General features: G+C 41.2%; 1 protein-coding gene across 50 annotated transcripts in view; it reads right to left on the reverse strand.

Moving 5' to 3' along the window:
• Positions 1 to 15,319, reverse strand: part of EPB41L2 (erythrocyte membrane protein band 4.1 like 2) — a 204,878-nt gene that overhangs the window by 57,439 nt on the left and 132,120 nt on the right. For all 50 annotated transcript variants that reach the window (XM_070557127.1, XM_070557123.1, XM_070557118.1 and 47 more), the window contains 4 exons: positions 9,448 to 9,490; positions 5,120 to 5,195; positions 1,702 to 1,920; positions 216 to 303 (listed from right to left, as the gene is read on the reverse strand). In XM_070557127.1, the coding sequence (XP_070413228.1) occupies positions 216 to 303; positions 1,702 to 1,920; positions 5,120 to 5,195; positions 9,448 to 9,490 (426 nt within the window). The remainder of the gene's footprint in view (positions 1 to 215; positions 304 to 1,701; positions 1,921 to 5,119; positions 5,196 to 9,447; positions 9,491 to 15,319) is intronic.

The following is a 15,319-nucleotide window of genomic DNA, read 5'->3' on the forward strand; positions in this document are numbered from 1 at the left end:
TAATTTAAAAGACTGGGAAGAGAAGAAAGAAGTAGGGGGAGAACAAATGGTCCCTCCCACAACAATCAGTCACCAAAGAAACATCAGAGAGACCTTCGGCTGAGGGTGAGTAGCCTGTTCCCAAAAGTGAACGAGGCTATTCCGACCCTGGCACCCTCTCAAATCTTCAGTCAACAGACTGGGAAGACGCCACTGCCCCATTGTGTTTACAGTACCTTGGCGTGATGGAGGTCAACACCGTACATGGAAAGCCTCTTTGCATTTTCTAAGAACTGAGAATCAGCTTGTGCAGGAGATAAGCCCCTAAAAATCAAAAGAAACAGTATTATCTCATTGGCGGATGGAAAGCAAATGTAGCCCAAACAGGGAAAGGGGTGTATAAGCTTTGAGAGTTTGGGGTGGAGGGAGTAACTCGGCTGAAGTTGCAGACTAGCAGCAGACAGGTAAGAAGGCTCCGCTCTCGGTCTCTAACATTTTCCTCTTAGGATGCTCCAACATAAACCTGTTCAGTGCAAGGAGGGGCATCTCCACCCTTTTCCCTTTTTAACTTAGAAAGTTGCTTTCCATTTTTTTCCACTGGAGAAAAAAGCCCCAGCAATAATGGGTATAACATAAATTAACTGAAAATAAAAAAGTGATGTCATCTTTCTGAAACAAATTCTTACTCCAGAGTTTTATACCACCAGGGCCGATCATAATAAAGATCAGAAGTGTGTGTGTTTGATTTTACACGTGGGGTAGTAAGACCTATCACACTCTGTCGACACTAAAGTTACTTCCATTCCTGCCTATATCCCCAACTAAACAACTTTTAAGCTCCTCGAGGGCGGGACCATGTCCTGTTAGTCTTCCTATTCCTTCCTCATGGCATTTCAGAACCTGAGATTTCAAATTCAAGTTACACAGACATGTCTATTGAGTAGAATTGGAATAAAGTTAATTTAGAGTCAAACACTGCATTTATTATTTTTTTAAAGCAAAGTCAATGAACATGGTCTGTTAAAAATTTTCTAATCTCTGAAAGTTCTTTCCAAATCATTTTAGTCAAAATTTTATAAAATTTCAATTTTGCAATATGGGATAAATTATCATTTGTAACTGGAGCTTTTACAACTTGTGCTAAAAAAAGTCTTATTTTCACACAGATATACAAGTTCTCAATATGGTATTTAAGTAATTAAGTAATGCTTAGCTAAACCAAAAGGTTATCTTTTGTGAGCAGGGGAAGCACCTGTGACTTTCAGTTGCTACTCCCACGTCCAACGCCACTCACGTTTCTGATTCAGACCCTGATGCCTCACTCACTATCTCCCTGGCTTTCTTAACAAATATGGTCATGAAAACAATTAAAAGGCAGAAAAACTATATAGTAAATGCCAAACAAGTATGTGGGTCTGTTTGTTTCAAGTGTATGTGTTAAGGGATAGGACTGGGAGGAGGAAGGAGGCAATGTCATAGGGAAAAGTCAATTTTTTCGATAAATGAACACATTTAGCATCATGAGCATAGTTCCTCGTAGCTGTAAAGACAATGGAAGGATATGTCAAGGGCGGCAGGCTGTCTTGATTAGTGCAAGGTGAAGTTCCAAAAAGAAAATCTGGATAATCCCATAAACTATGCTCAAACGTCTAGCAAGTGTTACAAGCGGAGCTATTTATACCCGCCACGGCGACTTTCTCTCCAGGAAGCAAGTCAACGGACCTGTGGGTTTTGTGCAGCTCCGCCACCTTCTCTTCCAGCTCCTTGGTCTGGTTCGGGGCAAACTGGAAGTCACTGAGGTCATTACTGCCATGCTCTTTTGGGTCGTAGTCCCCAAGTTCAGCCTGCAGTGTGTAAGATCCCAGGAGGGCATGAGTGACAAAAGAGCAGGGCAGGCGGCCAGAGGCGATGTCCTGCCGGAGCTGAAGGCACAAAAAGTATCTGCAGGAGCAAGGAGAGAAGAGTCGGGGAGAACAGTTAGTGGAGATTGGAGTGCTCATAGCCCTGGAGCTCTAATACTCCTTCAAACGTAAATAGCCCTCTTCAAACCCACGGCAAAAGAAGCCTCCTCTAAGAAGCCCACCTTGCTCCTTGACTCCTAACCTCGTGGTTTATTTACAGAAACTGAGTCCAGAGGGCTCAGTTAACAGAACGGAAATTCTGAACTGCGTTCTGGTAATGGTGTATCATTGCTATTACAATAAAGCGTTTTGTGACTGAAGGTAAAAATTCCAAACACTTAGACTGTCTCTTTGGATTTAAAAATTGCCAAGCCCCTCAAAAGTTGTAAAGATGAATGAAATAAAAATAGAGGCAGTCTTAAGCATTTGCAAGAAAAGCTGAGGTCACCTACCCTTTATCCTCTCCACCCTTTCATACTAATTTCTTCTTTCCTGAGCCACCTCCTAACAACAATTCTAAGTAAATCTCTACTCTGAAGCCCTCACTTGCCCATTTCCCCACCTAATGAGGCAGCCAGTTCAGTTTACAATAGAAGCAGCGTGGGCTTCAGAACCAGGCAGAGATGACTCCATGTGACCCTGAACAAGCTCATTTATTCACCTAAGGCTAACTCCCCACCTGTACCTCCCTCTGCAGGTGAGGATAAAAATTAGGTAATATAAATAAAACACCTGACGTAGTACCTGGGAATCAATAACTGGTAGCCATAATCATAATCATGTTATTATTAGAGTTATGATAATAATAGTATTCAAAGTTCCAAGTGGCTTACTACACAATTATAAAAGATTCTGGTTTTTTACTAAATAACATGCAGAAATGTTATTTATATTCTATGAGGATTTTTTTTTGGCCCCACTATCAACTCCTTTGGGTGATATATTAAAACCCCATTTCTACTCTCAAATTTAACCACTTGCTAAATGGCAGTGCCCTCATTCTTGAAGATCTTTTAGAGACTGCCATTCCTGCTGGCAGCTGCCACCTTCCTCCTGCAGATGCTTCTGCCCAGCGTAGGTTTCAGGGCCCCATCTTCCTTTGGCCCTGCACCCCACACATTCACACGGGTTCAGTGCCCCTGGTCCAGCATGCGGTATTAGCCATCGCGGGTTCAGTTATCCCTGGACTATGGCAGAAATCCCTCAGGCAGGGTGGGACTCTATCATCACCATAGTCCTACAGTTAGCAAAGGACTTGCTACGTGGCAAGTGCTCCATGACTTTCTCAGAAGGAAAGTCGTCTGGCTCTCCCCAGTCTGGGTATTTTTACGCACTGCAGGAGCTCTCTTTCTACAGAGGATTCTATGTTTCCTTGACCCCAGAACACCTACAGCTACATTTATTTTAGAACACTAAATTTTAAACTATGATTCCAGGTTACCCTCAGCTTCTCTAAGTCTAATCAAGAATAGTGCCAGCTCTGCACATTCTATGGCACTTTTAAGTCCTCAACACAAAGATTTCTCTTATTACTAAAATCTTGTTGCTCCTGTCTATACTATTGTCTCTACCTTTCACATGGGTCCTTTCCTCTGTTTTCAAAGCTTAAGTCTATGATTAAAAAAACTTCAAACAGAAAGTCCCAGCAGCTTCCAGGATCTCCCAGCTCCATCTCCTCACCCAGCAGGACAGAGCTTTCTCCAAACATTATTCTGACCAGCATCCTTGCTCTCCTCAAAAGCCTGCCCCACCTTCAATGTTCACTCGGGTCGTCGTGAAGATTTCACTGGTGACATTCAGGTCCCCCAGCTCCACGCGCGGGCTGGCGGCAGGTCTCAGGCCGCTCCACCAAGGCTTTTAGTCAGTTCACTAGACTACATCACTCCTCCCACCACACACAGGGAGACTGCTCCAGCCCCGGGTACAAGGAAAACCAAAGCACTTTCTGATGCTGTAAGTTGTGATCACCAAGGATTATCATCCCCCAAACCAATTACTGCAAGGAGCGTGGACGTGCAGAGGGCGCAGGGTCACACCGCCCCATTACCTGCACTGTTCCCACACACTCCTGCAGGGTGGCTCTGTGTCACATGCACGCCGACCTGTCAAGTGTTATGCTCCAAGCAGCTCACTGTGCAGTTACAAAAGCTACTGTTTATTATTGACTAGCTGAAGCTAATTCAATCACACGTTGATTAGCATCAGTACATCCCTGCTCAGCAACAAGTAGTGAAGGGGAAAAACAGGCCTGTGATTTATCCAATCTTGGAAAGAAATCTCCATCATTCCTCTTTCACAGGCGTTATACACTCTGCACCTTTGCAACTTGATGTCTGACAACAAGGCTGGCCTAGCAGAAAGCATCAAGGCACAGGAGCCATGGGAGTCAAAAGCAGCGTCTTTCACTAAGACGCTCCAGCTTTCTACAAGTATACATACGGAACGCAGTTTTCCTTGGCCATGCCATGTACATAACCTTCTAAAGATGTACACAAATCACCCTATAGACCTACTCTTACCAAAGCTACGAAGCTCTGTCACTGGTACCCCACTTAACAGGGCTAAGCTATCAAGGCACTGTGGATACAGAATGTTCCTTGGTTCCCATTCAAATACGCAGTCACTCTCAGAATCAGTAAATGCTCTCTTGCTCCTAAAGGGAAACTTGTATTTGCAATTTAAGTGTATGTTCATATAGCCTAGATAATCTCAGAGGACATGGAAACGAAAAGCTATTGACTCTTGCATAAGAAAGCCTACCTTATCAGGTATCTTCCACCCGCCTGGGGGAGGCGTGGGGTGGGGGGGGGGCAACAAAAAAATTACAGTTCAATTGACTTCTAAAAATAATTTCATTTTTCTACCCTTATATCACCTTTGTAATATAAGACCCATGTGTGCCTGGGTTGTATAATAAAAACCATCTTAGCACTAAAATGTGAAATTTTAAAGATCAGTGATTTTTGAAAGTACTTGGAAACAAAGTAGTCAGCAATATTTTTAAAAATATTTCATTACTCAAATATAAATGAAGAAATCAAACAACAGTGAAAACAATTTTTGAAACTGGCAACATTTCAAACTAGTTTGGAGTACCCAACTTCCAAGGAAACTTCTAAAACTCAACTTAAGAAAAAACGTTTTGGTTTTAATCGTGAAATTACCCACTGTTCTCCCAGGGCACAGAAATAAATGAGAGCTATAAGTAAAGCTTCATTTTTAATGTAAATATAAAGTACCTGGTGATATCTTCAGTCAATTGAGAAGGATCAGGAGGATAAAACTTCACATTAAAGGTGAACAGCCAGGGAAGATCTGTAATTATTAAATATCATGGTTACTTATCCAACCAACAGAATGCCCATTTAATTTGATAAAACTTAAAGGTAAATGTTCAAACAGTAAGGACTAGTCCCACTGGAAACCAGTTTAGAGAATTTCATTTTTTAATTTAAAAGAAAATATCATTTACCAAACAAAAATCAAATGAAAAACAAAATAAAAATCAATTACATAAATAACCCATCACTAAAGAATAATAGGTTCACTTTTTCATAAACATTTCCTGCTACTTCACAAACCTTTTATATGGTGATTATGCAAAAATTTTAATATAACTTCCATGTAATAGTTCTGAGGTAAGATTTGTTTTAACCACTGAATCTCTCGATCGTATATTCTCAACTCTTTTTTAACAAAAAGAAAAGCATTTTAGGATTTCTACATTGTTGGGGGAAGGAGGGCTAATGAGCAAGTGATCCTAGCGCCATCCAGGAAATGATTAGTGGGCTATTCGAAGGACGCGTTCAAAGACACTCCAAAGAAGGTAAAGACTGGTAAAACGTCACAGGATTTAGGACAATAAAATTACTTCCCAGGTTTTATAAAGGGGTGTAAGCATATTCATACATAACATACAGTTTGCTCTACTGTGCCACAAACAACGAACGTATCAAACAACCATGTCATAAATGACGTATTAAAAGTTAAAATATTGCTACTTACACATTAACACTTAACTCAAGTTTGAGATATCATGCTTTGGATGGCGTTAAAAACGAACAAACATAAAAACACACAACTCTGGGAAGAGGGCAGGTATTATTTTTCTAAAGGGACCAAGTAATTCCACTGGCCTGGATTTAGAGCTGCTCTAAAAGTTCATAGTGTTTCTAATATACACAAAAAAGTGTGTGTGTGTTACTTCACTCTATGCATATTTGAAAGCCTCACAATCGCTTTAATTTACAGACTTGAAGAAAATTGTACTGAATCCCATTCTCCTGTTCAACGAGTCATTTTGCCCTTTTCCCACCATCAGCACATTAACTTTTCTCTCACTCAAGAGTCAGCGAATACTTTCTGAATGGCTACTGGGAACACATAAGCACTTTTGCTGGATTTTGGCTCAATACATCACTATTCTAATAAAGTCAATCCTGCTGAATTTAAGGAACAGATTTCAGTTCTGCGTCACACATTTAAAATATCATAATGGGATACAGGACTTTCCTGAAGATGGGGAGACACGAGGTTTCTTGGCCTGCAGCGCCACACTGGGTGTGAATACACACTTCTTCAAGGTAACTGCTAACGCACCATTATGCAAACTCATCACAGGATTATCATTTCCTAGTGGATCCTGATTTTTTGGTTTTTAGGTATTAACATGAACACATGCTTACCTGGATATGACTACTAACAGAACACATATTTTAGCAGCAATAACACGGAACTTTGAATTATATTATCATAATTTTTGCCTAGCTATATATAAATAGTCCATCTGGCTATGGATTGTTTATATATTAATCACATGCAAGCCTTAGATATAGTCTTATTGGCGGACATTTGAGAAAAAGATTTTAAGGCAAATTTTAAATAGGAACCAATAGGTTGTCGGTTTTCCAAAGTAACTGAAAAAAGGTTAATATTTACCTTTGCTAATTGCCTATTAACTGAAAAGAAACAATAAAATCATAGGAGAGGCTGGGCTGACACAGAACAAGCAGTTCTCTTGTCCATTTCAACAGACGCAGACGGAAAGAGGTAAAGACAACAACTGAAGCTCCATTTCCTCAGCCGACTTTCACGACGAGGACAGGATCCCACTTAGAGAACCACCTCCAATAGTTTTGAAAAAGTCAAATCCTACTTGTTACTGTTATTCCTCTTGCCAAACCACAAGGGCAAAAGTCCTGAAATAACTCTAAAAACTTCACAAATAATCAAAGCAGAAGGCTGTGATTCATAATCAGCAAAAGTCTTGCCTTCCAGAAATGAGGAAATCTCGGCTCTGACATGAGCAGCACACAGAACTAATCAAACAAAAGCCAAACAAAACCACAGGAAACAACTCAATGGAACATCCATCATGTTGCACGGGTTATCCTGTTCTCTCTCTGGAGTGGGTCATTTGGCTGGTCTGGTTTCAGAAAAGTGAAAGAACACACATCTGTGCCTTTTTGTATGTACGCACTTTGCAGAGCATGAAATGACTGCAGAAGCGACAAAGGAAAGTTCCAAAGCTCTCAGGTACAGTTTCCTCTGCAGTGTAAGCATAATGTACCTGTGTCCAATCACTCCTTTTCTTTTCTTTCCCCTTTGCCATCATGACGCAAACATAAACAGATGAAACACCAAGGCAGGAAATGCAGGAGGTAAGAGGAGGGGGATGGAATGCTGGAAAGCCAGGGATAACAGTCAAAAGGCAGGGTCACCAACCACCCCAGTCTGCCCGGGATGTCCTGTTTCAGCACTAGAAGTCCCACATCCTGAGAAACCCCTCAGTCCTGGCAAATCAGGAAGGTCACTTTAATCAAAGATATAAAAAAAGGACAAGAAAGATGAGTCTAGAAGGAAAGGACACGGGAAAGATAAGGCATATGCTCCGAATAAAAAAGGAGAGTAGTAGGAAAGAAATGATAGGAAGACTACCAAAAAGATTATAATTCAAGAGAGAAAAAGAAATGAAGAAAACCATTGTGGAAAACCTATAGTGAGAGACAGAAGGCAGATGGAAAGGAAGAGAGGGAGAGTATAGATCTGTTCCAGCGTCCTGACATTAGGAGGAACAAGGAAGCAGGGAAATGAAGCCCACTGTGCCAAGCGCGGCCTGCAGGCTGGCTCAGGGAATGCTTCCTCCCTGGACGGCTCTGGGGCCCACGGTCCAGAAGGGTTGGTTAGGATTCTGTTCTCCTGTCCTAAAAGTTCCTGCTGTTTGTGGCTCCCTAGCTTTTCTGCTTCAGTCATTCACAGACCCTAAAGGAAATTAAGTGTCCAGATCCCCTATCAGAGATCTTTCTGGGGTGACAATGTTTCTTGACACAGATATCACAAAGCCAGCCACAGACAAGGCAGCCTGCAGAGAGAGAACCTACGGAGGGAACTGAAGCTGGTCAGAGCAGGACACGGAGTCCCTTTGGGAGTCTACAGTGAAACCAAATGGGGGACAGGGCCAAGCAGGACTAACTACAACCCCAGGGCTAACGAGCACATCAGGTGGGCTTGGGCTGTGGAACAAACGAGTGCAGAAGTATTCAAACTGCGGAGGACTGGAAAGAGGGCTCTGCGTGCTTTTTCTCTCCAGTCCTCACCCCAGCATGTCTACACACAGCATACCCACGTGCCTCGGGGCCAGAGGCAGGCTTAGGAATTAAGCCAATTCTACACTCCCAAAGTGAAGGAGACAGGGCAGCAGGAACAGGTCTACTTAGACTGAAATTTACATAAAAAGTGAAAGCTACAGAAAAGCAGCTTCTTATTCTTTTCCCCTGATAGAAAGGTCAGAGATTCCTTCACAGTGGTCGACACTGTGAGGGAATATTTAGGACTATGAATCTAGAACTCTTGACAAGCAGAGGAGTCCCTAAGCCATGTACAAAATAAAGTCATGATTCTACGAAAATACTGTGAGAATCCTGAACTTCCTATATGATAGAAATGCAGGGGCTGGCTCCGTGGCCAAGTGGTTAAGTTCACATGCTCCGCTTCAGCGGCCTAGGATTTTGCCAGTTTGGATCCTAGGCACGGACATGGCACTGCTCATCAGGCCACGCTGAGGCAGTGTCCCACATGCCACACCTAGAAAGGACCCACGACTAAAAGATACAACTATGTACTGGGGGGCTTTGGGGAGAAAAAAAGGAAAAAATTAAATCTTTAAAGAATTGCAGGGGCCGGCCCCATGGCCAAGTGGTTAAGTTCGCACGCTCCGCTATGGCGGCCCAGGGTTTCTCTGGTTCGGATCCTGGGCCCGGACAGGGCACCGCTCATCAGGCCATGTTGAGGCGGTGTCCCACGTACTACAAGTAGAAGGACCCACAACTAAAATATACAACTATATGCTGGGGGTATTTGGGGAGAAAAAGCAGAAAGAAATAAAAAGAAGAAGATTGGCAACAGTTGTTAGCTCAGGAGCCAATCTTTATAAAAAAAAAAAAAGCAGAGTAGAGCTGATCATTCTATCACATTATTCTAGTCTATATTCCTATGAATTTTATTAAAGATAGAAATAGACACAAAGATGAACTTAATAACTTCAAAATATGATTATTTAAATACTCACTTCGCAGTTGTCTCTTTATTTCTTTTGCGGGATCTAGCCAGTTCTGTAGGGGAAGGAAATAAAAGGTTAATTAACCCATGAGAAATATTCCAGGATCCAAAATGGAAGAATGTACAGTTCACATACCTATTTAAGTGTAAACATATTTTAATAAAGTCCTATATTCGAAGTAGCTTTTACCTACTAGCATTACACTGAGCTAAGTATTGACATGTTTCTGAATGTACGTGTGTTAAAATAAAGTATAAAAATATTAGAACACTTTTCAGGGGTTCTCTTGGGCCTCTTTTCTTGGATCTGAAGTCAAACATGTATCCAAATAGTACACAATCTATCTACAGAGAGTCTTTATTCTATAGAATTGCCAGCAAACAGCGCCTGTGGACACGGAAATGAAAGCTCAGTCAAGGAGAAGCACTGGGTCTTACTCATGAAGGATAAAATGTACACTGGAAACTATTGGTTAAAAGCATGGACACCCAATCAAACACAATTATCTCCACTCCTAAAGTCGACTCCTCCTCCTTAACCTTTCTTTTCCCTATAACGCTGTGGAGAAGTCCTGCCAGCCTGGAGTCGGTTACTTCCTTCCTGGTCTTCGTGTAACATCCTTTAGAAACTTCACTCCAAGTTGGAACGCACAGTCATCAGGAGCTCCTTTTCACTTTCCCTTTATTTCTACCCTTTGAGAAAGTTAACGTAAAAAGATTCTAGGAAACCACTATCATACCTTAAAGCAAAAAAGACCAAATTTCAACGACTAGGTTCAACCCACCTAAGAACATTAAATATTTGTCTTTCAAAGCTACAAGCAAAAGAACCAGCCAAAAAGAATGTGTGTGTGTATATATATATATATTTATCTATTTTTATACTTCTTCCACAGTATCTTCAAATCATTATTAAAGTTCACCTTACTTTATCTCTACTAACAGAAGAACAAATACAGTTTTTGAGATACAATAAACTGATTCAAATAATTGGCTTTACAATAACTAAGTTTCATTTATTCTAAAAGCATCCCAAAATAAATGTATTATAACATCTGTGGTTAAACAGAATTTTATTCAGATATGTAAAGCTAACAATTAAAATGCTTATTGCTATGTAGAAAATAAGAACCTACTGGGAATTGGGACCACAGAACCTGAGCTTACACTCTTCAACAGTAATAACAACAGGACACCTGGAAAGCCAAGCACAGGGACCCATGCAGGTTTACTACACTGTTCACGGCTTGCACTCAGGGCATAAGGATCCACGCTGTGCCTGGCTCTCTTCTAACACCGGTTAAACTCCAACCTCTCCACACAGAGCTGGCAGAGCTTGGACTAGTTTCCTGTTACTGGTGTCCTAGCTGCATGCCCCGTTGATGTGAGGGCCAGTGGGACCTTCTAAGGGTACCTCCAGTGCCACGTCAGGGAGCAGCTCAAATTCTCCCCTTAGAAAGAGCCTGGCATTCAGCTCCCACGCCCTGCAGCTGCTGTCCCACACAACAGCTGGCCCACAAATGGCCGGCTATGATGAGTGCACAAGAATGAGAAAAACACATCATTCAGTCTCTAGCCCAGACAGGGGAGGGGTTTGGGGAGAGGCGAAGGAGGGTCAAATGTGTGTGGCATTTCATCCAAGGAAGTAACAACCACAGCAAAAAAGACTGAATAGGAGACAACTGGTGCCAAACTGAAAAGGAAAAGAAAAAAACACTCAGAACATTAACACAGAGAAAGAAGAGAGTGGAGGAGAAACTACTGGTCTTAAAGGCTGAGACAGACACTTCCAATCTCCAGTTTATTATGTGACAGTTGGTATAGACGCCTGCTCCAGAAGAGCAAAAGAGCTCTCTGTTCTAGAAGGAAGATGCTAGAAGCAACATCATCTTCTGTGACCCCAAGGAGTAACCCTGTGTCCCAGCCGTTCAGCACCTTCATTCTCACCTGAAGCACCAACTCCTTGTACAAACTACCCAACAGCTTCTGCACAGCATGGAGAGAGTCAACAGAGCTCCAGAGACCCAGGGGTATGAGTTCCCGTGCACCTGCCAGCCAAATTCAGACGTGGTGTCATCCTCGGACCACTTTTCACAACATTGCCAGACAGACTAACAAGAGGCTTCTCTTCTTTCTTTCAGACCCATCCAAAGACCATGAGGGCAGAGTTCGCCTGACGTGAGCCAACAGCAGCAGCAGCGACTCCTTCCCTTGGCCTGGTTTTCTCTTTACTAGCCACACTCACATCCACACCACCAAGGAGTGAAGAGGTCTTCCCCTTCCAGCACAACTTGGCAAGGGCCAGGAGAGACCACATGGCTCCATAGTACTTGGCAGTTTCAGGCAACCAATAAGTACTAAATTACTATCTGCTGACTGATATCTGTCCATTGCTTGCCTCTTGCCTCCCCATACTGTGGTCATCTTAACACACCACAAGTTTTATTATTTTTATAATAATATTTATAATAATAAATAATAACATTTATTTTTATTTGAATAATTAGCTCCGATGAGTACTTAAGAGTGTAAGATATAATTTTACTGCCTAGGGTCATAATTCATAGTTAAACAAAAAATGACTTAATACGACTTTTAAAAGAAAAGGAAGTCTATTATCTGCATTATCAATTACAAACAAATAGTAGACATGAAACCCTTTACTAATAAAAATAGACTTCTTGATTTTGACACTTGAGGAGTGCTGGATGAATCAAGAAGCAGACACAAAAAGATGGAAAAAGACATCAGAGAATGACATAAATGCACTGGGTATGTGCGTGTGCACACACACACACCATGACAGATGATGGTGCGTCATTTCCATTTTTCAAAGATTTGGCTGCCACATATAGAGTTGGAATTGGAAATACATGGAGTCCAGTTCTGGCTTTCCACCAACTCCGTAATCTTGGGCTCGTCCCCTGGCTTCCGTCAGCCTTGATTCTTTCAACCGTAAGATAAGGATCACAATATCTACCTCATAGGTAGTTCTTTTCAACCATTCATTCATTCAAAAGCTTCTTGAACAGTAAGTACATATGCAAAGAGCTTTACCCAGTGCCTTTAATAGATGGGTTTTTTGCACTGATAAAATTAACTGGCTGACCACCTTCTGGTATATATCCCTCTTCACATAATTTTCTATTTCCAAAGGTGATGTGTTACAAATACAAAAGAAGTTAACATTTAAATGAGTATTTCTATCCATAAAGAGTTAATAAATCAGACTCTGCATTCACAAAATATAGCCTCTATATTCATGGGCCAGATGAAATAAAAATCAGACCCTTTTTCCTTAGAGAAAACTGTCTGATAACGTCAGCCCTTTCTGCACAGCTGCCCTACTGCAGTGAAGGCTCCTTCTGGAAATGAAGACAAGGCATAGAACGGCACAATCCCTTCTCATGAAGATAATTAGCGGTATACTAGTCCAAGTGCTTCTAGGTACATGTCAAGAATTATCCAGCTAAGCTTTTCTAAAATTTGCCTGATGAGAAAGATCCATCTGACAAATTTGTTAAAAAGACAGATTTACTCATTGCCCATCTCAAGCATTCCTTATGGAAGGAGCCGGAGAATCTCTATTTTTAGTGACAGCTCCAGGCGTTTCATGATCAGGCATGTCTGTGGTATGATAAGGTGTAACTCAATTGAATATAGAATTTTATTAAGGGATAGTTTATATATGACAAACAGTTTAATATTTGACTTCTTAGTTCTAGTTTCTGAGGGGAAATGGTCTGGCCATCAAGCAAACACTAATCAATTTTCATAAAGTTGGCTGTGGATATCAACCACATTTCTAACAAACTGTTCTTTCAATATGGCTTGAAACAAAGTGACGTTATAATCCCTGGGCCAGATGCCAAACTCTATTAACATCAAAAATTCAAGACAATATTTTTCCCTTTAAAGAGAGTCCAAAACCCTTACTGATGGTTTCATTTATATATAAATACAACAAGTAATATGGACTTGGAATTCCACATATAAAAGAGTAACACGTTGCTTGATTCCAGATATTTTTAATATTTTCCATAGTAAAGTTTACAGAAGAGTTCAACAGATATTAAAAAGTTCTCACACTAATAATGATAGACTTTCATAATCAGAGTGAACGGAAAGGCTTCCAACTCCAGGTCTCAAGCATGAGAGACACAGTACTACACTAAAATCAAAAGAAATTTTAGATTTTCTCTCCATGGAAAAGTTTCATACAAATAACCATGGCTTTTCCTTTCACTTTATAATATGTTGAAATGATAAGTGACTGGAACTGCTACACATACAGATAATATTTGGCATGAAAAAGAAAGCAACCTAAATTCCTGTATTCTATTATGGAAACTGCATGGGTTTCAAACAAAATAGGACCAATTAAGCTGAGTTGGTACAACAGTAATAATTTTCTGTGGAAAATTAGGACAACACACAAATCCGTATTGGAAAAATAAGAGTTCTTTTGCCTAGATGTCTTGAGGACTAGACTTGTCTACATAAGCAAGAAGGAATAAAAAATGATAGAATACAAAAGTTTTGAAAGCAACCCAGATTTATGAATAAGATACTACCAATTACATCTGAACACTCAATTTCTGAAAAGCAATTATTTCAGAAGGATACTCCACTGTTTATTCTCCCAATATTCTATAGTTAAGCCTAGATAAAGTATGTGCCTAATTTTGTGGGCATTTTCATCTCGCATTTCATAAGCGAAACTACAAAGTAAAATAAGGAATTATGAGTTCCTTATTGAGCATTAGCAATTTTTTTCGATGAGAATCCTATGGAGAATCCCTCCAAACTTAACCTTATCTTAATATTCTCTGCCTTAATGCCCTTAGCCTCTCCTTAACTTCAGCCACCCTTTCCATGGCTGAACTCTCGGTCTTGTCATGACACCGGGTTCTCCACCCTATTAGACTTCATCATCCCATTCTCAGATGCAATCACTTCCGCTCCTTCTAAGTTTTCTACCCATTTCTTCCCACTGTACCTGCTCTTCAACTTCTTTGGACTTTCACCCCTTGGCTCCAGCCACCTTCTCCCAGCCTATCAGCCCATTTCAGCTTCAGTTATGTCCCTCCTGCAGTCCTGTGAATAATCAGCTTGATCACCATCTCATCAGCATCTCCAGATTCTCAATCTTTTGTCCTCTTACCATAGCCACCAGTGCCAACTGGGAACCCTTTCAGCACTCCACTGCTCCACTATCACACCTAGGTTGCAGATGGCACTTAGAGAAAAACACACACCAATATATTCTGCTGCCATCACAATTTTATGGTCTCCAATCTCAGTTGGACTGTTAACAGCAGGCCACACACTTGTCCTGAGTAGTCTGCCTCTCTGGGTCCCCACTGCTACCCTAGTGACTCTGAGCAGAGGATTTTACCCTCTATTTCCCAGAGATTCTAGACTGCAATTTGCTTACCTCAGATCTATTTACAACTGCATCACTCCTTATCTTACTTCTTGCAGACTCGGGATGAGATCACCCTCTTAATTCAACGCTGATCCTCTTCTTGACTACAGAACCTCCCATCATCATCACTTTCCTCTCTCTCCAACTTCACCCTTTTCTGGGCTTTCCTGTAGCCAAAGTGGAAGTACTTTCCATCCAAGCAAATCTGTCAACCCCAAAACCCTCAGTAAACTCTGCACTGTCATATACAATAGCCATCAGTCACGAGAGGCTACTTAAATTTAAATTTGTACAAGTAAATAAAATTTAACTTCACCTCCTCAGTCACACCAGCCATATTTCAAGTGATCAACAGCCATACGTAGCTAGTGGCTGCCACACTAGGCAAAACAGGTCTAGAACATCTCACCACCGTGAAAAGTTCTACTGGACAACCCCAGTCTATATCCTCTCA

This window comes from Equus przewalskii, chromosome 9 (genome assembly GCF_037783145.1).
Source record: "Equus przewalskii isolate Varuska chromosome 9, EquPr2, whole genome shotgun sequence".
Lineage (NCBI taxonomy): Eukaryota > Metazoa > Chordata > Mammalia > Perissodactyla > Equidae > Equus > Equus przewalskii.